Raw genomic sequence first — 27,081 nt, forward strand, 5'->3', positions numbered from 1 at the left:
GCAGTAGGATTATGAAGGCTTCTTATTTTGCCTTTGCGCTTTCCTGCGTTTGTTGTTTCCAGCGACAGGGTGTGGCTGTTATCATCAGAAGGAGTAATGTAGTTATTTTGAGGTTGTGTCTTGACATCTCACGAGCACATACATTGTTTCTTGTCCTCTGCTGTCCAGCTTTATCATATTGGCTTTATCAAAACAAAGACTCCATGGTGCAGTGTATTGTCCCAGTCTTGCCACAATGTAGCCATATAGGAGGACCTTATTTGAGACTGCAGCCATGGCCTCTGGGTTAAGGATACTTACTATTGGTGTAAATAGTGGCTTACAACTACCTGTAACTCCAGTTCCAGGGAATCTAGTGCCCTCTTCTTACCGCTGTGGACTCCTGAATGCGTGTGGTATACATATTTACACATATAAAAATCAAAATGAATCTTTTTTTAAAAGGGACCTTTCTTCTCCCAGAGATCTCCTAGGTCAGTTCTTGTTGGTGAGAACATGTGTTCAGTAGATGCTTTGTAACTCTACTTAGAATCAATTCTTGGCCATGCCCTGCGTTTCTCCATTAAGGCTGTATCATGCATATAAGTTGTCTTCAATAGCCCCTTTGGAAGAGAGAAGCCTTCCTCAGAACCTGAAAGAAAGTGAAGAATCTGTCTAAGGTAGTAGAAGAAGTCAGGACCCAGATGATACGTCTGCTTTTGGTCTCAGAATAAGTCAGTAACCAATGAGCCAATAGCAAAGCCCCAGCACCAGAAATAGCACTGTGTCACGGGAGTGTCTGGTCCTGTGGTCTCAGGATTGGCATGTGCCTATCACTGCTCTCGAGGACACCTCAAGAGCGCCGTGTCTCCCACACCTGTGTCTATGTATATGTCTCGTTGGTATTTTTAGGAAAGCCCCATCTCAATTGAAAATAAATTTGTATGTCAACTAGTTGGGAAAACACAGGACTTATAATCCAGAGGAGTAATGTTTAGGTTTGAGTCTAACAGATTTCACACCAGTCAAGTGCTGTCTTCATTTGGGCCCTCGTCTATAAATGGAGATGTCAGCTTTGTGAATGCCGTGGATTGTCACTAAAGACCAGGTGATCCCAGGCCAAAGAGGGGCTGGTTAGGAGCATGTTAACCCCACTGAGCCCTAAGTCAGGGAGGGTCCCCAGCCCTAGCAGCAGGATCAACACCCACAACCACCCTGCTTATAGAAACTTATTTACTTCCCCAGTCTCCTGTCTTGAGGAAGGTTCTGGAAGCTTGGCAGGTCTTAAGTTCTATTCTGTTTTGCTCGCCACCCAGCCAGTTTGGCAGTGACATTGGCTGTTGAGTGACCAGTGAGGTCAGACAGTTTGAGGAAAAGCAAGACAGTCTCTGAGCCGTGTTTTCCCTGATAGTGCTAAGTTCTTTTCCTAACCGGGTCTCCAGGAAGTTCAAGTATTTACTGTCTCCATGGAAATCCCTGAGTCTATTACATAAAGCTGATCCCTCACCTGGGGAATGTGTTTGTCATTTCCTTGTCCACTGGCCCATCAGGAAACTTTAGTTTAGGCACATTGTGAGCGGTCTGTAAGGTAGATCACAGACAACTCGTCGACTTCCCAAGTAAATGCTCCAAAGTGGCTTGGTGACCGTGGATGAAAGTTTCAAAATAAATTGCGACTCTGGCCCTGGTTCCTGGCTTCCATTGCTTATGACCATAAATGGTGCAGCAGGTCATTCATTCCCACCCTCATAGGACAAAAGGCCAATACATGTCACGCATGCTATCTTCACTCATTCCAAGTTGGGGCCGTCCTCCTTTTCTTCCTTTTCTTTAACTTAGGCCTCGTTAGAGTCTCATGAGGCGGTTACCTTATAGTCTCTTTCACCTGTGTGTCCTTGAGGGCTGTTGGTCATCACGGTGGTGGATTCTTGTGCAGGCAAGCCTCGATGTGAAGCCTCTTCACTGACAAACAGGGCAGGGTAAGACCAAGTCCTGGATTCAGCTTTATCCCCAAATGGATGTTGTACTTTAAATATGAACTCTTCCCCAGGGGCTCTGTGGTGGTTTGAAGAAGAGTGGCCCCATAGGCTTTAGTCACCAGGGAGTGGAACTATTTGAGAAGGATTAGGAGGTGTGGCCTTGTTAGAGGAAGCATGTCACTGAGGGCTGGGATTGGAGATGTCTCTCTGTCTGTTACCTAGAGATCAGGATGTAGCTCTCGGCTGCTGCTCTAGCCCCATGCTACCGTGCATGCTGCCGTGCTCCCTACCAGGAGAACAGACGAAGCCTCCAAAACTGTAAGCAGGCCCCACCCCTTAATGGTTTCTTTCATAAGAGTTTTCTTGCCTATGGTGTCTCTTCATAGCAATAGAACACTTGACTAAGACAGGCTCATATGTTAGAACACTTGGTCCCTAGGTGGGAGTGTTGTTTTGGAAGGAGGTAGAGCCTCTTTGGAAGAAGTAGGTTGTTAGAGGTAGGATTTTGGGGTTGATAGGTCTGACCTCACTTCTTATTCATTCTCTGCTTTCTAATTCTAACAGCATGTGACCAGCAGGCTCTGTCCCTGATGCCGTGCCTTCCCCAGTATGATGCCCTGTACCTTTTCTTAAACTCAAGCCAAATTGAAGCCTTCTTCCCTTAAGCTGTTCCTTACTGGGTATGCCAACACAGGAACTAGAAAACAAATACAGTGTTCTTGAGTCTAGTCATTACAAAACAGTTAACAGTAGACAATTAATTATGAGCCAGATGTGCTGGGGCATGCCTATGCTCCCAGTTGTTAAAAGGTCAAAGTAAAAGGATCATGAATTTGAGGCCAGTCTGGTGGAACATCAGAAGATCTTGTCTCTAAAAAACCAATGATGATGGTGATGGTCGTGGTGGTGGTGGTGGTGGTGGTGGTGGTGGTGGTGGTGGTGATGGTGGTGATGATGGTGCTGATGGTGATGGTGGTGATGATGGTGTTGATGGTGATGGTGATGATGATGGTGGTGATGGTGGTGATGATGGTGGTGATGATGGTGATGGTGGTGGTGATGATGGTGATGGTGGTGGTAATGATGATGGTGGTGATGGTGTTGATAGTGATATTACTATTTTTTTCTTAAAGAGCTCTTTTGTTTTTTAAAGAAATTTTTTTCTTTTTTTAAAAAATTTATTTATTTATTAAAAATTTCTACTTCCTCCCCTCCTCCCATTTCCCTCCCACTCCCCCAACTCCCCCTTCCCCAAAAGAAACTTTTGAGTCACTTGTGAAAGGAGATCTTTCAAGTATGTTCACAAAGTCCCAATTGTTCACAATCTTTTTTATCATGTTTATTTAACATGTCTGTGTTGCGTGTACACATGATTGATGCACCTGCAGTGGTCTAGGGAGTTGCCTTTCTCTTCCTCCCATGCAGTTCCCAAGGATTAAACTCTGGCGATTGGTGGTTGGTGCGGGGGTGAGCACCTTTACTGCTGAGCCATTTCTCCAGCCCTGACTTAGAATCTTGTGGTTAGTTTTTATGTCATCTTTAGCATCCCTGATCTTTATTAACATTCCTTCACATTTCTATTATCTGCCAGTCTTTCCAAAATCATGCTGAATGGTTAGTGTGACCCAGGTCATTCTGAAGTTGAAGTTGAAGATTTGCTATGACCCTGGCTATGTATTTTTGCTGCAAATGTCCTTTTAAACATAATAACATTTTCGAAAGGTTATCTTGAGATGCTGTTTGGTAGATACCTTTCTTGCCCAGTGTTCTGCTGTTCCAGTGACATGGGCATTGTGACACAGACCGCAGAGAGTAGGTTCACAGGGAGGCCCAGTGTTGCTACGCAGCAGTCTGCGTCCAGTGTACACGATGTAGCAGAAGATAATAGATTCTGATTTTCCTCTTCCCTTCTCGGTCCTAAAAGCTACTTGGTCAGCGAAATGTAATACATCATGGCTGCTGTAGCCTTTGGTAGTGCCATGGCTGGCTGAGTAATGTCCCCATGTCCTGAGCTGCCTGTCTTTGGAAATGCTCCTTCTTTTCCCTGGTCTCCCTCCTCCCCTCAGACAGGGTTTCTTTTGTATAACCCTGCTGTCCTCGAACTTCCACTGAAGACTAGACTGGCCTTGAGCTCAGAAATCCACCTTCCTCTGTCTCCTGAGTGCTGGGATTAAAGGCATGTGCCACCACTGCCCGGCTTCCTGTGGTCTCTTCTGACTAGTGTGGAAGGAAGATTTCTTTAAACTTCATCTGAGACAGATTTGAAATGTTTTGTACATTTTGGATAACAAACTCTAAGAATGTGTTCACACAACTACCTGAGTGATGGAAACACACAAACTTATGAGGACATCATGGATACTCTACAGGAACCAAATCTTTCAGCTTCCAATATCTGTTAACAAAAGATAAATGTTTTCTTCTCAGAATTAATAGCAGCTTGGCATGAAGACTGATTCTTCTGCTCCCCGTCCTGCACCTTTGTCACACGATAATTGGTTTGTGCAGGCTGTAAGGATGGCAGCCTCTCGTGGTGCAGTGTCAGTTAGCTGGGGTTAGGATAAGAATGATTGATGTGTTTAATAAGCACAGCCATTTGTGCAGCGGCACAGGGTTTTCACCCATTTGCTTCTCTTCGTCCAAAGTATCTTCTTCATTAATAACTAATTTCCAGGTCTGACATTCTCGTGTCTCCTAATTCATGAACAGACCCCCAGGACAAATTGCACTGCCAGTGTTTACCGTTACGGTAATAGCTGCCTGTTCTGAGTGAATAACTGCTGCTAATCAAACATGTTCCCTAATTATTGTGGTGGAAAGCTTCATTTAAAAGCAGTATAGACTACGCATGTGCACAAGCGTGCACAAGTGTGTGTGTGCGCGCGCGCACACACACACACACACACACACACACACACACACACGTGCATGCACCATGGATAGCCTGCTCCTTCCCGTGGTTGTTGGTGTTACCGCCTCATCAAGCATCCAGAATAGGTTGCTTTCTCATGGCAGCATCCTAGAGACGGTCTCTTCAGAATGAGAAGCTCCTGTATGCATTCACCTTGGGCCATCTGATGGACCGGAGCACTCTTATCAGGTTCAGGCCTCTACGTGTCTTTACTTTGACTTCTCACGTACCTACGGTGGCTGCTTCCTTCGTCATGGAGCTATTTAAGTGCCTCTCAGGGTGAGCACTTTTATAACCAAATGCCTCATTCACACCGGTACACCAGCTCTTCCCACGGCTTCACAGTTTAGTCTAAGCTAGCTCCATTTTTCATTTCATTCAGGGAAAAAAAATGGTTTCTTACTTTTATTTGTATTTTTCGAGACAAGATATTGCTCTGTAACTCAGACTGGCTTGGAACTCACCATGTGGCTAAGCTAGCCTGAAATTTATGGCCATCCTTCTGCCTCAGTCTCATAGGTGCTGGGGTTATAGACGTGAGCCACTATGCCCAACTTCATTGGGTCTTCTCGCCCTTGTCCACTTGCCGTTAACTTCACCAGCACACGTGCTTGCTCTGACCTTGCACACCTGTGCCGTCGCCGTGACCTTTCATCTCCTCCAGCCATGTTTTAGCCTCTGCACTTGTTGGGTCCCCTAACTTGGGTCTCGTGTCACAAAATAATGTCATATGGATGGATGTGACACTTTCCTTGATGCTTTTTTTCTTCTGGAGAGCACGTTTAAAGGAAGAGAGGAGAAGGATTTGAATCAGATGTGGTTCGTATGTAGGTGTTCTCTTAGGAATAGACCCATGCGTCTTAGATGCTATGTGACATAAGAAGATACAGGGAGAGCCGGTTCCCTAGGTTTTGGTAAAGATTTGTTACTGTCGCTTCTGAAACATCTAATCCTTCTTCATACCCAGCTACTATCAGCAATCAGAAAAATTTGGACCTCAATGTATAGCCCAGGCTAGTTTTGAACTCACAGCAATCCTCCTGCCTTAGCCTCCTGAGTGCTTGGATTACACTGTCATCACACTCTACTGTCTTTTGCCTCTCTGATCCACTTCTTCCAAGCTTCTGTCATTCCCAGAAGTCTTTGTCCTTGCTCAGTAGTCAATAACCATTGGACAAAAGAGTTTATTAAGTCCACCATCAGAGCAAACTTTATTTAAGAGGGAACTGCCCTTGGTAGAAATTTTATTCGTTGTTATAGATATTTCATTTGACCAATCAAGTCCTGTTATTACAGAGTTTACTTCGAAAAGAACTCCTATTGATTATTCTAAGGAGAAATGTCAAATTTTTATACCAGACAAAGAAGGTCACAGCCATACATTGAATTTCGAGTTGACAGTGTTTAGAATATCCTGTGGGCACATCAGTTCCATGTTGTACAGAAAAATCATCCATTTATAAGGAGCTGTGACTAGTCCTGTAATTGATTGTCAGGAAAACATTTCAAATCAAGACTGGGTCCTTGTCTACCTGACTGTGTGACATTTCTCGGCATCCTAATAAATCATAGCTCAAATGTGTAAGTAGCATCTCTGCCCATAGTACCTTATAGTTTCAACATATAAAAATGATTTTAAAATTCCAGGATTGGACATTAAAGCATTTTATGCACCTTGGTGTATGGGTGTTGAATGAAGGCTTGCACCACGGCCTGAGACAGTTTGCCTTGTGGATATTGGAGGTGTTGCTAAGCTACCCCATCTTAGTGACTTGGGGAGTTTCGTCTTCACTGATACCCGAGATAAGAAATGAAGATTTCCATCAGGTTTTCTGCTCAAATGTAGGAAAAAGCTGATTTGAGATTTAGGGCTTTGGGAAAATGTTAAGGGGCTTGTGTGAAATCCTCGGAGCTTGGGCAGAGCCTGCACCCGCTGCCTCGTGCTGGCCCAGGTAGTTGAAGCTGTTTGTTGGAGAGTCCTTGTTGTTTGCCGGAGTCACTGTGAAGCGGTTCCCCTTTAATTATGTGTTGCCTCTCCACACATCTGATGAAGCACAATAAATAAAAACTCAGAGGCAGATACTGGTGTTCAACCTGAAGATCAGAAAAGCAAAGCAGCCAGCCATTGGCTCTTAGCTCTCCGTCAGTTTGAAAATGTGATCCTACCTTCAGGAAACCTCAGAATGAGACTGAGAGCTGTCTCCTCCCGTTTTATAATCCTCTCTAGTGCTGGGATTAGGGGTGTGCACCACTACTGCCTCGTTTCTATGGCAAGCCAGTGTGGCTACTGGGATTAAAGGTGTGTGTCATTGCTGCCTGGTCTGTGAGACTGGCCAGTGTGACTGGTTTCTTTTCTGATCTTCAGGCAAGCTTTATTTATACAAATGAAATGCCACTACAATCTGAAAAAAAAGAAAATAAAGCCATATAAGACTACCTACCACCACTACAATACTGGGGAGTAGTGCCTGGCACCCTCCTGGTGTTTGGACCAGGGGAGACTTAATAGAATTTCCTGTCTTAATTGTGAAGACTTAACTAAATTCCTGGGCCATTCTCGACCTCACCGGGGTTGACAAATCTCTAGTAATTGAATTCTCCTGACCCATCCACTGTATATTTTAAATTTGTTTTCTTCTGAAGACTTAAGGAGAGTCACCAAAACAAACCAATGGCATTATCTCTGAAAGTGTGTGAGCTGTGCACAGCTGAAGAGTAACAGCACAAGCATGTACCCGTGTAGCCCAGACAAGCATACCCCTGTGTCCTCCTGTGTCTGATGGAAGAAGCAGAGCCAGTCTTAAGAAAAGAGGGGTGGGCACTAAGTTGCACATCCCTCCCCACTAACCTTGTTTTCCTGACTTTGTCGGTCATCTTCCCTTTGTTGTTCTTAGTAAAATGGTTTTACATTGAACCAGGATCCCTCAAGCGGTTTATTTTTAGTTTTGACCTTTATTCTTTGAAGTCTTATGTAAATGGAATCATACTGAATATGCTATTCAAAGTCGTCTTTCATTCGACATTAGGTTTGGGGCTCTTGTCACTTTAGATGGGAACCATGGCATAAAGGATTGTCTTGTACACAGGATCAGATCATTTTTCTGTTCTCTTGAGTTTGGCTTTTCACCTGTTTTGTGGAAAACAATATGAACTCTGAATTTTTCATGTCACGTGATGGCGGGCCAGATCTGTAGCCCAGGATGGGAATTTCATTACTCTAACTGTGGGCATTCCTTTTTCTTTTCTTAATCTTTAGAGAAAGGGCTGTTTGGGTCTTCTCCAGATCTTGACTTGAGTGTTCTCAGTCTGAAAATAAAGCCCCATTTCTGTAAAATATCTCCCCCTCCTCTCTTTTTAGTATGTATGTACATGTGGTATGTGCAGGTATAGGTGCACATATGTGTGTACAGGTGTATGTGCAGGTATGTGTGTACAGGTGTGTGCATGCATGTGTGTGCAAACAGGTGTATGCTTACAGGTATATGTGTACATATGGGTATACAGATGCATTGCACAGGTATATATACACATGTGTAAGGTGTATGTGCACATATGTGTACAGGTGTGTGTACAGGTGCGTGTACAGGTGCATGCGTACAGGTGTGTGTACAGGTGCATGTATACAGGTGTATGTACACACATGTGTACAGGTGGTTTGTGCATGTGTGTATACAGGTTCACGTGCACATGTGTGTGCGTATGTACAGGTGTGTGTGTACAGGTGTTTACGTGTATGTGTGTATAGGTGTGTGTATACAGATGTATATGTGTGCGTGTGTACAGGTGTGTATGCATGTCAAGGCCAGAGGTTAGCTTTACCCACCCTCTTTGCTCTTTGAGACAAGTTCTCTCACTGTCTTATAGTTTACCAGGTCTGCTAGGCAGAATGGCTAGCGAGCCCAAGGGATCTATTGCTTTGGCCTCCCTCCCTAGCATGGGAATTACAACTGGGTGCTACCACACCCAGATAAAAAATACTTATTTAGTGCCTGCGTGTGGTTGTGGGTGGAGGTCAGAGAGCTGGTTGTGGGAGTCAGTTCTCTCCTGCGACTGTGTGGGATCTGGCATCCGTCTTGGATCACTGGTGTCTGTGGCAAGTTCTTCATCTGCCGAGCCATTTCACTGGCCCTCCCCCAGCTGTTTTTAAGTGTGGGTTCTCGGGTGGAGCGCAGGTCTTCACGCTGGCTGGCATGGAAGGCAGCACTTCATTAACTGAGCCATCTCCCCAGCCTAAGACCTTTCTTTCTGCGTCACTCCTTCTACGGTTATTACTTAGTTCCAAGTTTAAGGTAGTTAGGGGCCGGCTCAGAACCCCAGAGACGCAGGCTGGCTGCACAGGAAGACGGTGAGATTTTTCTTCCTGCTTGGCCTTGCTGGCTTCTCCTCCCTTCCTCTCCACCTTGTTTCTCCTTGCTGTTGGCAGATGTTCCCTTCCATTGTGTCCTCTCCGAGGGAGCCAGCAAAAGGGCACACCCATCGTCTCGTTTTGAAACACCCCTATGGAAATGACCACAGCACCAATAAAACATTCAGCTGTTTGCGTTTATTTTCAAATTTAGAAAATTCCAAAATGATTACATGGAGGGGTTACTTGGGTCGTTGTTTAAAAAGTAGTTTGGTACGTAAGTTTTTTTCTTCTTCATAAAGCAAAGACGAGGAGTATATTTTCCCATATCATCTGGCTAGTGTTACCTAGGGCTTATCCAGCTTTCCATGTGCTGTTTTAGAGGCGAAAATGGTTTTAGGGTAAAATAAAATTAAATCAGTTTATTTACTGCAGAGTTTCCCAGAGCCTTTGATATCCCATCCAACTTTCTGTGTGTTAAAAGTCTGTTTGCTGAAGCCTCCCAACCCTCACCCTCAGCCTTCCTGCCGCTGGGCATCCTATGCTGGCCCCTCCTGTGCTGTTGCCTTGCAACAGACATTGTTTATATGTCTTTGGTTATTCATATTGGTTTCCTCTGGCCAGGTCTTGGGATTACCTGGAATTTTTTTCTAAGGAAAATGGGAATCTTTCAGAGCAGACTGTTTTCAGTTCACTTTTGATTTATTCCAAACAGCCTTTTACCTTTGAATGAGAGCAGAGTGAAGACTTACTTTTGCATATTGGTAAAAAGATTGAAGTTTCAGCTTTTAAAAAGTATTCAGGGACTGGAGAGATGGTTCAGCGGTTAAGAGGTCTTGAGTTCAATTTCCAGCAGCCACATGGCAGCTCACAACACTCCGTAATGGGATTTGATGCCCTCTTCTGGCCTGCAGTCATATATGAAGGCCGAATACTGTATACATAATAAATAAATTTTAAAAATGTACTTATCAATACTTATTGATAAGCATTAGATGCCCAGTTGCTGGGTTCCTCCGCCTCCTATGCAGTAAGCCAAATCTAACTGGACTAATAAATCCAGACTTAATAAACAGGGCAGTATGAAGCAGTCCATCCCCGGATGACTCTCCTGAAGGCAGGAGACAGAATACATATTTTCCCGGGAGAGGAGTCACCCCCCTCCCCAGTCCATGGCGGGCTTTCTCAGGGGCAGAGTCTGGAATGAGGCAGCTCCAGTGAGCTGCTGCTTAGTGTGCTGAGGGCAGGGTCTAGAATGCCACCACCACCACCACCCCACCCTCTGACCCCCATACCCCCGAGCTGGAGATTCCAAACACTTATTGTTGTTCCATAGATTTTGTTGCCAGCGTCCACGTGGCGGCTAACAAACACCTGTAACTCTAGGGAATTGGAAACCCTCTTCTGGCCTTTGTGGGTACCAGGCACGCATATATGTATGCACATACATATACATAAGCAAAACATTCATGCTCATAAAATAAAAATAAATCTTTAAAGAATAGTCATTGTCTTTGGACTGCTGTTCCCACAACTGTAGAAGAATCATAAAACATTTTGACTTGGACTTTTTTTTCTCTTTTTATGAATATCTAGAGAGGGATTTTGTGCATAAAAAGCGATGAAGGTGACTCCTTCTTATAAGTGTGTGTGTGTGTGTGTGTGTGTGTGTGTGTGTGTGATGGTTGGAAGCATTGTGTGTGGGTATTGGCAATCCTTACTCAAGCTTCATGTTGGTGCAGCAAACACTTTTCTCCCTGAGCCATCTCTTCAGCCCTGAGTTATCTTTTTGTTGTTGGTTTTGAAAACATGCTGACAATGTGTTCCAAGCCTGGTGATTCAGGTATATTAGAACACATCTTTTTATTTTATGTCCTGTTGGACTATATATTGTTGTTTTTCTACATGCATGATAAAGTTGAAAGCCAATTTGTGCTCTAATGTGATTGATACGCTGCTCTGCTTTTTCATAAAGGATTAAACCTTCCTGAATATTTGACTTGGGAAATCAAGCATCTTCGTTGATTTTCAGAGTTGATCAATATTTCGATTTTATAATTGTCGGCGGTGAGAACACTGCTTCACATAAACACACAGTACAGGATAGCAAATGAATGTTTGGAGCCATTTCAGTAAATGTTGGAAATTCTCTTATCATCCCATGCCAGAACTTATTTAATGATTAAAAAAAGAAGAAAGAAAGAAAAACTGAAATTCATGCCAAGCATTCTAAGATGGTGTGTGCGTGCCATCATTTGTGGGAGCTGGTTTCTACCTCCTCCATGTGGGCCCTGGTGATTTGAACTCAGATCTCTGGGCTTGCAACAAGTGCTTTTTACCACCTGAGGCATCCTTCTGGTACCCATGCGCTTACCCTTATGGGAGTTGACTCCTCTGAGAAGCTAGGCAGTGATTCCTACCCCCTGCGCAGGTGAGGACTCTTAGCTGAAGTAGCAGGACCCATCTGCAACACACAGACTATGCTCCATGATGCCAGCATCAAGCTCTCAGAGAGGTTGAGGTAGATGCGGAAAATTTTCTGTTGTCATGGATACACAGCAGCGTCTCTGGTGACCTCACAGGCCCCTCTGACAGCTCTGTGAAATTATGGGTGCAGCATCCAGCCAGAGAACTTACAAACAACCATTTTTTTCTTCAATTCAGAGCATTTCCCAGTCTTCCCTTTCTCTTGATGCTTTTGAAGTGGGATGGAAGTTTCCACGTGGGCTTTAGTTGCCTGTTTGCAGATAACTAGCTCAGGTCATAGCAGAGGAGAAGCTGCTGGGCCTTGGGGGCTCTTGTGCTCATACCCAGGCTCAGTTAGACGCCAGAATTCTCCTCAGCTGGGAGTTAGATGACAGAATTCTCCTCGTATGTGGACTTTTTTTTTGTTTTGAATCCCCCACACACAATTTTTTTTTTTTTTTGCTTGCACAAATTATGGAATCCCAGCAGGACTTTCAGGGGCCTGTGAGATACTGAAGAATTCCATCGTGAAGGCTTTCTTTGGGTTCATGCTGGCAGCTTGCCTAATGGGCAAATGATTTGTTTGTTTGCGTTTGACCACATAAATAGCACATGCAAATGAGACGTTTGTAATTCATATGGAAGTAACAAAAATAATGTGAGTGTCACAGCTGGTGTGCTAGAGTGTGTGGCAGAGTGGGAAGAGAAGTCTGCAGCTGCCTTTTGCAAATTGACCTCACACTCTCCTGCCTGTGGCTTCTGCTGAGCCCCATATTGCTCCCCATTCATTTTCCCCATTCATTTTTTTTCTGTGGTGGGCGGAGTTTAAAATAGACCTGGGGGTCTCTCCTTAACTTTTTTTTTAAGCATATTTAAGTTTAAAATCAAGGATTTCTATCCCCATCGTGACGTTTTTTAAATCATGCACATTCTAACCTGGAGGATGACATTGCTGTAAAATGCTAGCTACCGGTGTGGCTTTTGTCCCAGACATATCATTGGCGCCTTCATTTGCAGCTCCCAGGTCTGTATTGGAAATGGGATGAAAAATGACATCCTGCCCGGTCAGCACGCCTCCTAAAATCTCATTCTCTAATAGATATCATTTCCGGCCCTGGTGATTCAGCTCAGTGTGACCTTGAAAGTAGACTGTTCTGCACAGATGCTTTGTGAGTAAGTGCACTGCTGAGGCAGGGGCCTCCTGGTGTGGAGCCCCTCAAGTGGCCTGTCCTGCAGGCTGTCAAAGCAAAGCATCATCTGGCACCAGCAAGGGCAGGTGGCGGGTGGAGAGAAGGCTTTTGTGAGGGAAAGAAGCTGCTGATAGCGGAGGCGCTTGGAGACTGTGTGTTAAGCTGATGCCTCCAAATTCTTCCTGAATATTGATGCAGCTAACCCCCGCTGCACCTTGTATGTGGCAGCTGAGGGGGCATTCACTTAAGGACCACATCCAGTGTCACCTTGCTGGGGTGGGACCGGGTGAGATCTGCATCAGCATCCATGCCCGTAAGCACCATGCTGGGGCAGGCTCTCACAAAAGGCCACTGTGGGTCTTAACTTGGGCCTACAGGAGCTGTTTCATGGAGCTGGGTGTTAGTTTCTGACTCCTTAATGGACGAAAATCACATGTCATTCGGTGGCAGAGTGCTTTGCCTCCAATGGGTGAGGGGCCCTGGTTTTGCTCCTCAGTACTGCAAGCAGAAAAGGATATTATTGTTATGGTATCATGGACAAGTGGCGCAAGATTTCATGTGAATGCAAAGTTCATTTGGAAATAAAAGTCATAACAGAAAATTAATTGGAATCAAGAACGACCTCAGAGAGTGCTTCGCTCTTGATCTGTGGTAATCATAGTCATGGTTTTGAGCTGGTGTTCTACTTGAACTCAAGTAAGCTTCCTGCCTTGGCCTCCTGGATAACCGGAACTACAGTCACATGTGCCGACAAGCCCCGTTCACTTCTGGCTTGAGTCTAGCGTGTGTGCTCTGTGCTGTTGTGGTTTGCAAACTCCACCGTGTATTGCTCTGAAAAGAGGGCAAGAAAACTGCCCAAGACCCATGTTTCCTCCACTTAATTTTGTTTTGGTTAAGCCTGATGTGAGTTCTTGCTAGGTTTCTCTATCCTTGGGGAATCGTCGCCATAGCGATCAGGAGCAGGAACGTGGAAGTTGCCTGTGAACACACCAAAGGCATGCTCCGCAGAGATCCTGGCCTTGCATGTGGGCTTACCTGGCGCCTGTGACTCTGGCTGTGCTGCCGGAGGACCGAGTTGAGTGTTGATCCCCTTGATAATGTTTGGGAACAAGCCAGAGAAGCCAGTCTTGATGTATAGCTGTTACACACTATAGCATCATATAATTGTAAAAGGTTCCATGTGTGGACCCGTTTCAATTTTAGAAAAGTACATAGAAGACACCATGGTCACCGTTGTTTTAAACTAATATCGTGTGGATATATTCGTACAAAGTCACCCATGTTTGGAATTTTACTGTAAACTTTATTAATCACCTGAACACAGATCAATGAACTGATGAATTCATTAGCAATTAGAAACACAACAGCAACAAAAAGTTTCAGAGAAGAAAATGCTGCTTTTTCTTTAATATAAAGCAAGCATCATACCACTCAGTCCCAGAGAGACTCGTTTACTTCTTTCTTTCTTTCTTTCTTTCTTTCTTTCTTTCTTTTGTTTTTTGGTGCTAGAGGTCAAACACAGGACCCCCACATGTGCTAGACAAATGCTCTACCACTGACCTAAGCCTTCCCTACCCCTTCTAACTTTGAGTTGCCTGCATTCGTCTTGAATTAACTCTATGTGTGGCACAGGTGAGCCTTGAACTTCCAGACCTGGGAAACAGCCTTCCACTTAGCGCTTCAGGAGAAGTCTGTGACAGGCTGTTTTCTTTCTTGCCTTTCATCCCAGTCGGTCATGACTGGATAATTTGGAAGGTTTGGGGGGAGGGTGTCGCCGTGTCAGCTCCCCCACAACAGAAAGCCGATAGTTGCTAGTGCAGAGGGAGAGATGGATCCGTTCTCTGGAACTGCCACTCACCCTGCACCCTGGAGCTTCAAGATTTCACCTCGGCTGGTCTCAGCCTCCTTTCTGTCTAGTTTTGGGTCTTTATCAACCTGAGCCCCTGTGGCTGTTCCTTCAGCTCAAACAGATTGCCAGCAGCTGGCTCAGTCAGTCCAGGAGAGGGGCTGAGCCCTTTTTTGTCCAACACATCACTGTTCCCATCCACACCCAATAGTTCTCCCATACTCTTCACCCTCCTGGGCTCAGCTGAGCTCTCCCTCTGGTTCTTTGCGATGAATGAGTTTGGAGACACAGACAGCTGTTTGTTCTCACTTGCCTGGGAACAGTCACCCAGCCCCTCTACTGGATGGAACTTCCGGCAGAGCAAGTGCTGTCTTCCTGCGGTGCACTTCCCAGAACAGGCTCCAGTTTTGTGTTATACAGCCCTGCTGTAAGAGCAAGAGCTGTGTAAAGTGCCCGTGGCTGCAGGGTTGTATTAAAAATATGGAAGTCAGTCCACTGGGAGGGGAATGCTTAGGGACGAAGAGCCCACTGTGAGTAAAGTTTTAGTTTATTATAACTCTAGATTTCTGGTTTAGAAAACGTATGGAATGGAATTTTCCAGGAATCTGTCCTGGCATCAGCTAGCTTCCTCTCGCTCTCTGCTCCTACTGGCCCGTGTTATTCTGAGGTCAGAGTTCCAGCCTCAGTTTACTCCAAAGCTTCAAGGTGGAGGAAAGAAATGTAAGAAGGTCTAAAATTGTGTAGTAGTTCCCAGAAGGAGGAATCGTAAGGATTTTCCTTTGTATCACCTTTACCATCAGTATGTTTTCAGGGCTCTGACTGGGTGGACAGGATGGCCAGGGAAATAAGGATATGTCTGGGTAATTCTAAATCATGTTATTTCCCTCTGAGCTTTTTTATTCCAGATGTCTGTAGCTATAAGACACGTAACATAGATTTGGAGGTGGAAAAGGAACACTCAAATATAAGAGATAAAACTCAAGAAGTTATTGTCTGGGTTGGCGAGATGACTCAGTAGGTAAAGGAGCTTTCTGCCAAGCCTGATGACCTGAGTTCAATTCCTGGGACCCACAAGGTGGAAGAACAGCACCGACTCTCACTCTCTTGACCTCCTGTTCCACTCACAAATAAGCAAATCACACTCCTCTCTCTCTCTCTCTCTCTCTCTCTCTCTCTCTCTCTCTCTCTCTCTCACACACACACACACACACACACACACACACACTCTGAATAGAATTCACCCAGGGCCTGCAGGGTCTTAGGGCGTGGTTAAGGACAATAGTGAGGAGGGACGGAATAGTCCTAGAGAAGGAGATATGAAATAGGGTTGTCTAGTTGTCCTTGTTAATCAAACCTGCTTCCCACTCTTGGTTGGTGAGACTTGTTTTGTTTTTTAAGGATGAATCGGGCACTGGAGAATGGCCAGTAGTGAACACACCTTTAAGCCAGTATTCATTGAATGCTCCATTTGATAAGAAGTTGCTAGCTAGCTTGTATCTTGTTGGGGTCATAACTTTAAGCCTGAGGGTGGGCGTTCGGCACTTATCAGCATGAGTGGTTCTGTGAGAATGATCCCATGTCATAGAGTGTACTCACACAAACTAAGATAATACAGTGTCCCTGGTGATACTGCCTTCTGGGACCAGTGTCCTCTGTTGGTTATCCTGGACGTAAGTGTTAGTATGTGGTGCACGGCTGTATTTAGAACTGAAGGTGCTGGATGTTTGTCTTCTTCGCCTTATTTTCCCCTTTTCCATGTTGTTGAAAGAGAAAATGGGATAATTAACCCTTAGTGCATACAGGGATTTATCAGTTGAGCTATTCCAGATGGACAGTGGTTGGGGATGCTCCGTCAAAGCCACAGGAAGGCAAACGTTTCGCATAAACATGCAAGCAGATGGGCTGGAGAGATGGCTCAGTGGTTAAGAGCATTGCCTGCGTTTCCAAAGGTCCTGAGTTCAATTCCCAGCAACCACATGGTGGCTCACAACCATCTGTAAAGAGGTCTGCTGCCCTCTTCTGGCCTTTAGGCATACAGACAGAATATTGTATACATAATAAATAAATAAATATTTAAAAAAAAAAAAACATGCAAGCAGAGCAGAGAAACAAAGTCTGAACAGTTGCTCTTTGGTTATGTCCTGACAGAAAGTCCCTGATAACACGGCCAATCCTCAGTCATCCTTGTGGAATGGTCTCAGCTTTCTTCATTTTTCTTATGTAGAAACTTGGGGCATTGGCACCTTTTCAGCCTCAAGGCCTCCTTTAGAATCATTTTTTATAGTTTGTCTACAGTTTATCTCCAGGTTGTAATATCACAAAATGTCCAGTCCCAAAGATGGCATGTGTACTGTATTTTATTATGGTATCAGTGTTAAGGGCACACACTGCCCCTACAGAGGACCCAAGTGTGGTTCCTAGAACCCACATTAGACAACTCACGACTGCCTAAACTCAACTCCAGAAGATCTGATACTCTCTTCTGGCCTGTGCACTCACACATACCCACACATGTATCCCATAATTAAGAAGCAGAATAAAAGAATCCAGTGTGGTGGTGCATACTTTTAATCCTGGCGCTTGGGAGGCAGAGGCAGGCTGAACTCTGAGTACAAGGCCATCGAGGTCCACATAGTGAGATCTTGTCTAAGGAATATAAAAACACAAAAAAAGGAAAAATTTTATTCATCACCACAGATGAGTGGCAGACAGCCATCACTAGTCAGCTGGGTGGGTCTTTCAGCTGTATCTACCTGGATAGAAATCGTGAGTAGACGGCACAAAGCTATTCTGCTCTTGGCAATCCAAGTCTTGAATGGCCAAGGCCTAGAGTCTAGCCTGACAAACCCAGAAGCTTATAGCTTCAAGCGAAGAATGCTTTTGGGTTTTCAATGTTTAGGTTGAAGACTTACTCCTCCGGACTTTAGTTGCTAGTGGCCTCAGCACTTGACGGCTATTGCAATCCCTGGCTTCCCACAGCAATAATTGGCGGCAGCAGTGTAAAAGCTTTTGAATGGCCCTCAGGTTCAGTCTTACTGTGGTGTTAGCGCGCTAGGCAACTAGTGTTAACACTGCTTATTTCTACAACCTTGGTATCATCAGCCATTGAAGGAGGCCATACGGTTACAACTCTCAGGGTTAGGGTGCCTGGGACCCAGAGTTCCCTTCACCCTCTCTCACTTTGCCTCTCTTCTGACAGCCTTCACTGTCTCCACGGTGCTGTGCCCTGCCCCCCCGTTTTACCTGATCACTCTCTGAACTCTTCAGTTCAGGGGTCAGGGGTCTGCACAGGAGGGTCTCTCCTGGCTGACTGGAAAGGTGAGTCAATCTGCTTATATAGGTGGAAAGGGGGCCAAGGTGAGCCTCAATGCAAATGAAGGATTTTGTTTGCACCAATCACAGGCATAATCTTACATGCAAATAAAGGGTCATGTTTGTTTCATCATAGGCCTTATTGTGGGCACCAGGGAAAGTGCCCCTCTTTTGGCAAGGGTGAAAATAGCTGCTGGACCTACTGGGCAAGGATGTCCAACCCACTGCACAGAGGCTAGATGGGGCCCAGGATAGCTATAAAAGCAGCCCACCACAATGTTGGAAACTTACCCAAACCATTATAAGATTTGTTTTGTGCTGGATTGCGTGATTCTCCAGTGTGAACATTATAGATATATAGATATGACCCAGAAAAGTCAAGGGCTGGAAACCTAAACTTGTGATTGAGAACGGAAAAGAGAAGAAAAGGCTTTGTGAGCATTTTGAGGCAGCTATGACTACAACGGAACTTCCTCCAGGTGTGCATGGAGTGTTCAGAGCAGCCAGGTTGCGGGTTGACAATGATGCCTTGGCGGGTGGTCATTGTAGCTTCAGCACCAGGGAAAGAGCTGACAGATATCAGTCAAGGAGGCAAGCCTGTAAACAAGATCTTGGCTTGTTTACAGGAAGAACAAACAATTAAAGGGACACTTATGAAGCCAAGTACGGTGGTACATGTCTGTAATCCAGGAACTGGAAAGGCAGAGGTGGCAGAATTCAAGGCTAGCCTGTAGTACACAGCAAGACCAGTTCAAAAAAAATAAAACCAGGCAAACGAAAAGCCAGCAGGGCCTGGAGTGCTGGCTCAGCAGTTGGAACACTTACTGCTCTTATACAGATTGGGTTCAATGGCAGGAATGCCCTTTTCAAAGCACCTAAAAGGCCGATACGGGGTTGGTTTTTCCAAAAGACATTAAAAAACAAAACCACTGTTGGAATGTCAGTGAAGAAAGGAGAAGAGTATTTTTGGCTAGCTAGGTACCACTGGCTACAAACCAACACACTGTTTCGTGGCTAGCCATGAGCATTGTGGGACTGTAGAGTCCAATCACACTGTGATGACTCTGGAGGGCCCCGTGAGGTTCCTGGCTCACCTCACTAGGTTAATTGGTTCACCATAGCCAAAATGAGAAATGTGTGGTTGGCCCTCAATAGGTTCTACACCTTCAGATTCACTGTCTACAGATCATAAAAAATTCAGGGGAAAAATGTGCCTGTACCAACTGTGTAGACACTTAGATTATTCCCTTAGCAATCTCGTGCGACACCTATTTACGTAGCACATCTAGAGATGTTTTAAGTCAATAGGAAGATGTGTATAGGTCATATGCAAGCACTGTACCCTTTTATGTAAGGTAATTGAGCAGCCATGGAGTTGAGGATCTATCCCCGTGGACACTCAGGGACAACTGTATTTTATTAACTTGGCATATGCTGTTTCATGTGACTGCCTAACATAACCCAAGTGACTTTCCTTTGTCAAATAAATGGGTGTTTTAAAGAACTTTAAAAAATAATAATAAAGTGGGTGAAACAAGCGGCCTCATCAAATGGGGCAGAAGCTCTCATTCTTGTTCTCCATGCACAGAGCAGATGAGTCCACACAGTCTCCACTTAGGGAAAAGTTCTCAGCAGAAGAAAACTTGTCATCTAGAATCGTGTTTTTGAAATCTGAAACTTCATATATATATTATACTTTATGTGCCTAACAATGGAAAATAGATAGGCATTTCCACACTGACCTAGAAAAATTTAAATATAAGGTTGGACATCTTTCTCAGTTACTGGATGAGACTGGGTGTGTTCACGGTGGTTTGGCTGTAGATGGAGCTCAGGGGGTAGAGTGCTTGCCTGTCAAGCTTGAAGCCCCAAGTTTGATCCCCAGCACAACGGAAATCAGCTGTAGTGATACCTGCCTATACTTCTAGCACTCAGGTGGTAGAGACAAGAGGATCAGAAGTTCAAGGTCATCCCTTGTCATTCCCAATTTAAGGCCAGCTTGGGTTACATAAAACCCTGTCTCGGAGAACTAAGGTGGGAGCTAGGAAGAAAATTTACGTGTAAAACTGGTTTAAAAGAATTTAGCGGTAATGGTTACAGGATTTCGTTCTTTCGCTACCCTTCCTTAGAATCATTAAAGACATCTCTCAGTGAATGTCTAGGTCCATCCCAATAGAGCATAGGAAATGATTGTTTTATGTGCGAAGATTCTGAGCCACCAGAGGTTATTGCTGTAGGCAGTTAGTGACATGTGATTTTTCAGATCCCATTACAAAGTTGCTGAATTTGTTTTTGTTTTTTTCTTTTCTTTTTCTCTTTCATTGTTTCCCTCTGATGTGGCCATTGTGTTGACAACCTTCTGTATCTCCGCTATTGAATTTTTTTCTTTGCATCACGAAGAAAGCCTCCCAAGGTAAGTACTGGCGTGGAAGTGGGCATCAGAACTGACTTGGTGTGCACTTAGGATCCTAACTCATCACAGGAGCCCATGGCTAATCCCTGGCCACCTAGGAAATAAGACTAACCTTCTAACTTAAGCTGTAAGCCTGGGTCAAGAGTTTGTGTTGGTGCTGATGTAAGAGCAGCCAATTACTTCCTCTGCAGAGTGCACTCACCCATTGCTGCATCCTTGGAAGATGCTTGAATCTCTCGACCTGCCTGTCAGGGATTGGTTCTGTCCTGTTGGCATCAAAAGGGAGCTTACCAAGAAGCAGCAGCAGGTGCTGGTTCATAGGCTGAGAGTGGGCGATCTGAGGTGGTTGGCATGGCTGTGCTGGCTACTTTTATGTCAACCTGATACAAGCGAGAGTCATTTGGGAAGAGGGACTCCCAATTGATAAAATGCCCCCCATAAGACTAACCTGTAGACAAATCAGTGGGACATTTTCTTAATTAGTAATTGATGTGGAAGGGCCCAGCCTTTGCAGGTGGTGCCATCCCTGGGCTGGTGGTCCTGGGTTCTATAGGAAAGCAGGCGGAGCAAGCCATGAGGAGCAAGTCAGTAAGCAGCACCCCTCCATGGCCTCTGTATCAGCTCCTGCTTCCAGGTTCTCATGCCCTGACCTCCCTAGATGATAGACTCAAGGTATAAGATGAAATAAATCTTTTCCTCCCTTGTTGTTTTTGGTCATGGTGTTTTACCACAGCAATAACTAAGACAATGGCCATTCGAGAAAGCAGAAAAATAAAAATGGGTCCTCCAGGTTGAAACTTGGTAACTTGCTCAGACAGACAGACTGTCTTCTGTTTTGCCAAGAAGAATCGAAAGGTTTTCCACACATTCAGATAGAGATGAGCCATCCCCGTGCTAATGCTCTGTGCTCTGTCAGATTCTTAGCTGGTCACAGTGACTGCTAGTTGGGGCTGTTCTGCCACCTTGGCCAACTTTTGATAGCATGTTTACTGGTGGAATCCCCAAAAGTTCAAGAGTAAATGGAGTGGGCATTTGAGTGACAGCCCATGAATAAGTGAAGGCCGGTGTCAGCACCAGGGAACATGTTGCTGAGTGTTAGAGAGGCATTCAGTTCTACGAGCCACCAGAAATTTTGAGCAGCCCTGGCTGATGTCACTGATTACAGCCATGCTACCTAAGGTAGGTTTAGGGCAGACACTTTCTCATACGGTCAGAATCTAGGACACGTGCGCGCGTGGAAGAGAGACGAGAAAGGCTTACTTCATAGCCCTGGGGCTATGGAGAAGACACTTAATATAGCTCTGGATTATGGAAAACTGATAAAATGTTATTTCATGCTTTACATTTATTGAAGGCATCATGCATGTTGTCTTTGGCACTGAGAGTTTGAACTCCAGCAAGGAAGGCATGCATTGAATAAATAATAGGCAATGTCTTAAGAAAGAGGAAGTAGCTGATGTTTCTGGAGTGAGCTGGGCCAGCCATCATGGTCAGATCTGGAGAATCATGGCAGTCCTCCCTGGTGTGATTGTGATCCCTAAAATTCATAGCCTTGAAAGTTTGCTGCCCCTGGAGGATATATGCTCCCTTAGCTTGTCTGTTTTCTTTGCTCCCAGAGGTTTCAAGGCATATAGTCTCATTCTGGTAATAAACTAACTTTGTTTTCCACAAAGAAGCCAGTGTGAGTTGGGCAGTGGTGGCGCACGCCTTTAATCCCAGCACTGGGAGGCAGAAGCAGGTGGATCTCTGTGAGTTTGAGGCCAGCCTGGTCTACAGAGTGAGTTCTAGGACAGTCAGGACTACACAGAGAAACCCTGTCTCGAAAAACTGGAAACAAACATAGATATACTTTTAAATATTTAAAAGTATTTCAAAGTATGTTTAATATATGTTTTTTAAAATACTTAATAGCTGACATCTACTCTATGAGGTACATTTGGGAAGCCTAAACATTGTCTTGAAACCAAATAACTGATAAAATAGAGTAAAATATATTAAAGACACAGAAGTTGATTTAGGGCATGTGTATATTAAAAACAAGCAGGAAAACCAAAGTTGCTTTTATAATGCTTTCTTAGACTGAGATTTAGGCCTCAGTGATTGGAGAGCTCAGGACAGATGGGGTGATTTTAGCTAATATTTTAAGTAAGAGCAAGTCGTCCATGAAGCATGCTTAGTCTTAGCATTGTGATGGTGGTGGGCTGTGTATGTGTGCACTATGAAATCTGTTGTTCTGGGGTCATGGGAGCCAAATGTCTGAAGATCATAGGATACACATTCCCATTCTGACCTTTAAGTCAGAAATGACACACCAGGGAATCAGTATCACCTTCTCCATTAAGTTCAACTGAAAACACTTTAAGCCTATGCTTAGGATGCTGACCTAAGTTCAAGACCCAGGACCCACCAATGTGGTGGGAGGAGAGAGTGGACTCCTCCATATGCCCAGGCATCCATGTACCCTCCCACATACATACAAACACAGATACATAAATGTGATTATAGTTCTTTAAGCCTGTGCTTAAAGAAACTGGATGTACATTAGGGTTAGTGAGGGATTACTAGATGAAGTTCTGAAAGGACCCTGGAAATTTAGAGAGACAAATCCCAATGTTTCACGTGCAGCACTCAAGTGGAAACAGCTTTGAAGAGAGCAAGGTACTGGCAGCCTTATGGGGCAGGACAAGGTATAGGGGCTCATTGCTATGCAAGAATGCTCTTGTGTGCTGTTAAGATCTGTTACTTGTATTGGTTTAATAAAATGCTAATTGGCCAGTAGCCAGGTAGGAAGTATAGGAGAATTCTGGAAAGAGAAAAGGCAGAGGAAGCTGATGTGGGAAGTCCTTCTGTGTATGTGTTGCTTTTATTGGTTAATAAATAAAGTTGTTTTGACCAATGGCTTAGCAGAGTAAAGCCAGGCAGGAAGTCTGAATAGAGATAAAGAGAGAGAGTAGGTAGAGTCAAGGAGATGCCATGCAGCTGCCAAAGGAGAAAGATGCTGGAATCTTACCAGTAGGCCACAACCTCATGGTGATACATAGATTAATAGAAATGGGTTAATTTAGAATATAAGAGCTAACCAGGAATATGCTTGAGTCATTGGCCAAACAGTGTCATAATTAATATAGTTTCTGTATGATTATTTGGGTCTAGGCAGCCAGGAAACCAATACGCGGTCTCCATTTGCAGAAGCATGATGAGAATGTCTCACTAAGAAAAGGTGCCAAGCCACACGGCTAAACACATAAAGAATTATGGGTTAATTTAAGTTACAAGAGCTAGTTGAAAGTAAGCCTGAGCTAAGAGGCCAAACAGTTTGTACTTAATATAAGCTTCTGTGTGTTTCTTTGGGACTGAATGGCTATGGGACCAGGCAGGATAGAAACTTCTGTCTACAGCTCATTCACATAAAGCCAGAACTGAAGTCCTTGCTAAACTCCATGTACTGTAGTCAGCACAGAGGGTTGAGAGCAGACCTTGGGGGACACACGACAGTACCAAAAACAAATCAGCCCCCAGATGGATTACTGTCCGATCTAAGTCATTGTGTTACAGTGTGGTGGCACTTTCCTGTAATGCCAACACTCAGGAGGCTGAGGCAGGTCAACGTAGGCAACCAAGTGAGACTTGGAGTTAGATAAAACAAAAGCCTATGATGCCAGCGCTCAGGAGACAGAGGCAGGAGGATCGCCCCAATTCAGGGCTACCCTTGTCCACATAGCCAATCCAGACCAGCCAGAACTTCATGGTGAGACTCTGACCTGTCTCAGAAACAAATGGACTAACAGAAATCAATAATTAAACACGTCGCACTCCAGGTCACTGCGTGATCCCGGAAATCTCACGGACTGAAGTCATGTGGAAGCAATCCCAGAATTCAGTGCCTAGAAACTACAGGAGGAAGCAGATGAAGTTCCTGTCTTTAAGGATCCCACAGCCACCACAAAGAACATAGAGTCCAACGCATCTCTGTGGCAGGGCGCTCACCAAGTGCGCACAGGTCCCGGGTTCCATCCATAGCTGCACAAAGTGAAGCGCACATTCAGAGATAAACTACACACAAGATAATAAGAACCAGCAGAAATAAAAGACCTATGAGTGCTTCTGATATCAAATTGTCAGGCCCAAACTTTAAATGCACTTATGTCTAAGGAGATTTAAAAAAAAAAATCAGATTGAAAAATGATAGCAAAGCCGGGCGGTGGTGGCGCACGCCTTTAATCCCAGCACTCGGGAGGCAGAGGCAGGTGGATCTCTGTGAGTTCGAGACCAGCCTGGTCTACAAGAGCTAGTTCCAGGACAGGCTCCAAAACCACAGAGAAACCCTGTCTCGAAAAACCAAAAAAAAAAAAAAAAAAAAAAAAAAAAAAGAAAAATGATAGCAAGAAATGGGAAATGGATGTTATATAACTCAAGAAACCAATAACCCACTAAAAATTCTCAGTCTGAAATATCCAAAACCTAAACTGGAAATTTAGTGTTAGGATTCTATAGCAGCTTACATCAAACTGAAAATAGAGGCTTAAAGAACTGGAAGATAAGTTAGTAGATAAGAATACAGCAAGATGCTAACGAGACAAAGGATGTGGAAACAATGGAAGATCCACATTTTTTAAAAAGTAAACTCCGGTCTTCCATTCTTCAGGGAAACTCATTCCAAATGGACGCAGGCCGCGCTGTAAAATGCACAACGGGAATGCTTTCAGACGATGACAGGGAGGAGGGGCCGCGGCTCGGCGATGAACGCACAAGAGAAAAAGACGGGTCTTTTACTACAAACAAATGTGGCATTGCCGGTGACAATGTTACGTAAAAAGAAAAGCTGTATACTGGGACAAATGTTTAGAAAATACCCAATAAATGATTTGTATCCAAATCACTTTTGCTTAAAACTCAACATAAAAAAGAAAGAAAAATAAAAAATAGTTTAAAAAAGGATTAAAAAAATCTGAAAAGTCAATTTAAAAATGGATAAAAACATCTGAGTAGACATTTCCCTAAAGAAGATGTAGGGATATCGAATGGATGGATGGATGGATGGATGGATGAATGGTAAGTAAGTCAGTAAATCACTGTCATGTCCTTAGAGAATTAACATGAAAACAGCAGTGACATGCCAAGGCACACCTATAGGATGCCTAAAATCTCCAAGTCTGATAAAACCAAAATGAAGTCCGTGGAGCAGCAGGACCTTTGCTATTGCTGGCAAAACGAGGCAGATGGTCCAGATGTTCTGAAAAACAGCCCACAACTCCTGATAAACCTAATTATATTCTTACCACATGACCCCAGTGATCAAGCTTCTAGCTGTTTACCCAGACAACCAAAATTTTGGGTCTACTGCGCACAGGTGTTTATGGCAGCTTGATTCATGATGGCCAAATGCGAAAGCAACGACGACCTCCTGCAGGAGAATGGGTAATGAATCCCGGTACAGGCTCTTGATGCAGTATTGTTCAAAGATAAAAGAGAAATGAACTATCCACGCACAAAAAGTCACTGTGGAACCTCCAATGCATATTAATAAGTGTAAGAAACCAACCTGAAAAGGCTCGATGCTCTAAGAGTCTGCTATTAATCCATGATGTTCTGGAGTAGGCGAAACTATATGCCAGTTAAAAAAAAAAGACAATGGTTCGTCAAGACAGTAACCACAGCTCAGACAAACTACTCAGTGAAGCAAGGGATGTTCGACAGGCAAGTCAGTTGGAGAAAGTTATGCCTCCCTTGCTGATGGACAGAACCATGACAGAGAGTGACACACATACACACACCAAACATAGATTGCTATGTCCCTAATATTTTGGATTTCTCTGTCTGGTAAGTGTCAGATTTTTTAAGTTCTGAATGAAGAAGCATTCATCTTAGATACTGCCCGCCTACCTGCCTGTTAATCCTTTGACCTGATGAACACTCTGCAGTGCTTATGGGAACGAGGTCTGTGTCCCTCCAGAACAATGGCCCTTTAGACCAACATGGAGACACTGGTTTATATGTCTGTAGATTCAGAAGAAGAAAGAGCCTTTGTTGTATGAGCACCAGAGCCTGAGAAGTGTGTCTGTCGTAGTGCAGAGGTACTATTGCAGTTGCTTATTGGTTGAGCCGTCTTCTGGTAAACTGGATTTTGGCGGGCACTGGTACACATGGAAAAGAAAGGTTGTTTTATCTGTTGTGTTTTATTGAGCAAGTTAATAAGAAGGAGGCATTGGGAAGAAATAAAAATATCTGCCAATCATCTTATTTAGATATCTCTTTTTAGTCAATTTGCTCACTGTAAATTTATGAGCACAATATCTTATAGTTTACTGCATGATTTATTTTACTATCTCAACCTTGTGAATTAAGTTTATTTTCATTTTTTAAAAAAACTGTAGATGCTCAACCTCAGGGCTTTCATTCATGGTAGGCAGACACTTAAGCAATGAGCTATGCTCCTGTCCATTGTTTAAAGACATTCAGGTTTGGTGGTATATGTGTGTAATGCCAGTACTGAGGGCCACAGCAGGGGATCCAGAGTTTGAAGCTAGCCTGGGCTACAGTAAGACCCTGTCTCCAAAAACAGCGGTACGCTATAAACACCCGAAACTGGCTTTATTCACGTTTCTCGGGAAGGAAGGGAACCACGCACAACTCTGCCATC

General features: G+C 44.3%; 1 protein-coding gene across 6 annotated transcripts in view; it reads left to right on the forward strand.

The window, feature by feature from the left end:
* The window catches only part of Kif13a (kinesin family member 13A), a 179,586-nt gene that overhangs the window by 49,672 nt on the left and 102,833 nt on the right, over positions 1-27,081 (forward strand). For 5 of the 6 annotated variants that reach the window (XM_041632689.1, XM_041632691.1, XM_041632692.1 and 2 more), the window contains exon 3: positions 20,429-20,441. The exons of the other annotated variant lie outside the window; for it this stretch is intronic. In XM_041632689.1, the coding sequence (XP_041488623.1) occupies positions 20,429-20,441 (13 nt within the window). The remainder of the gene's footprint in view (positions 1-20,428; positions 20,442-27,081) is intronic. 6 annotated transcript variants of the gene reach the window in all.

This window comes from Microtus oregoni, unplaced genomic scaffold (genome assembly GCF_018167655.1).
Source record: "Microtus oregoni isolate MIOR12 unplaced genomic scaffold, Mior012 000042F_ref0000377, whole genome shotgun sequence".
Classification (NCBI taxonomy): domain Eukaryota; kingdom Metazoa; phylum Chordata; class Mammalia; order Rodentia; family Cricetidae; genus Microtus; species Microtus oregoni.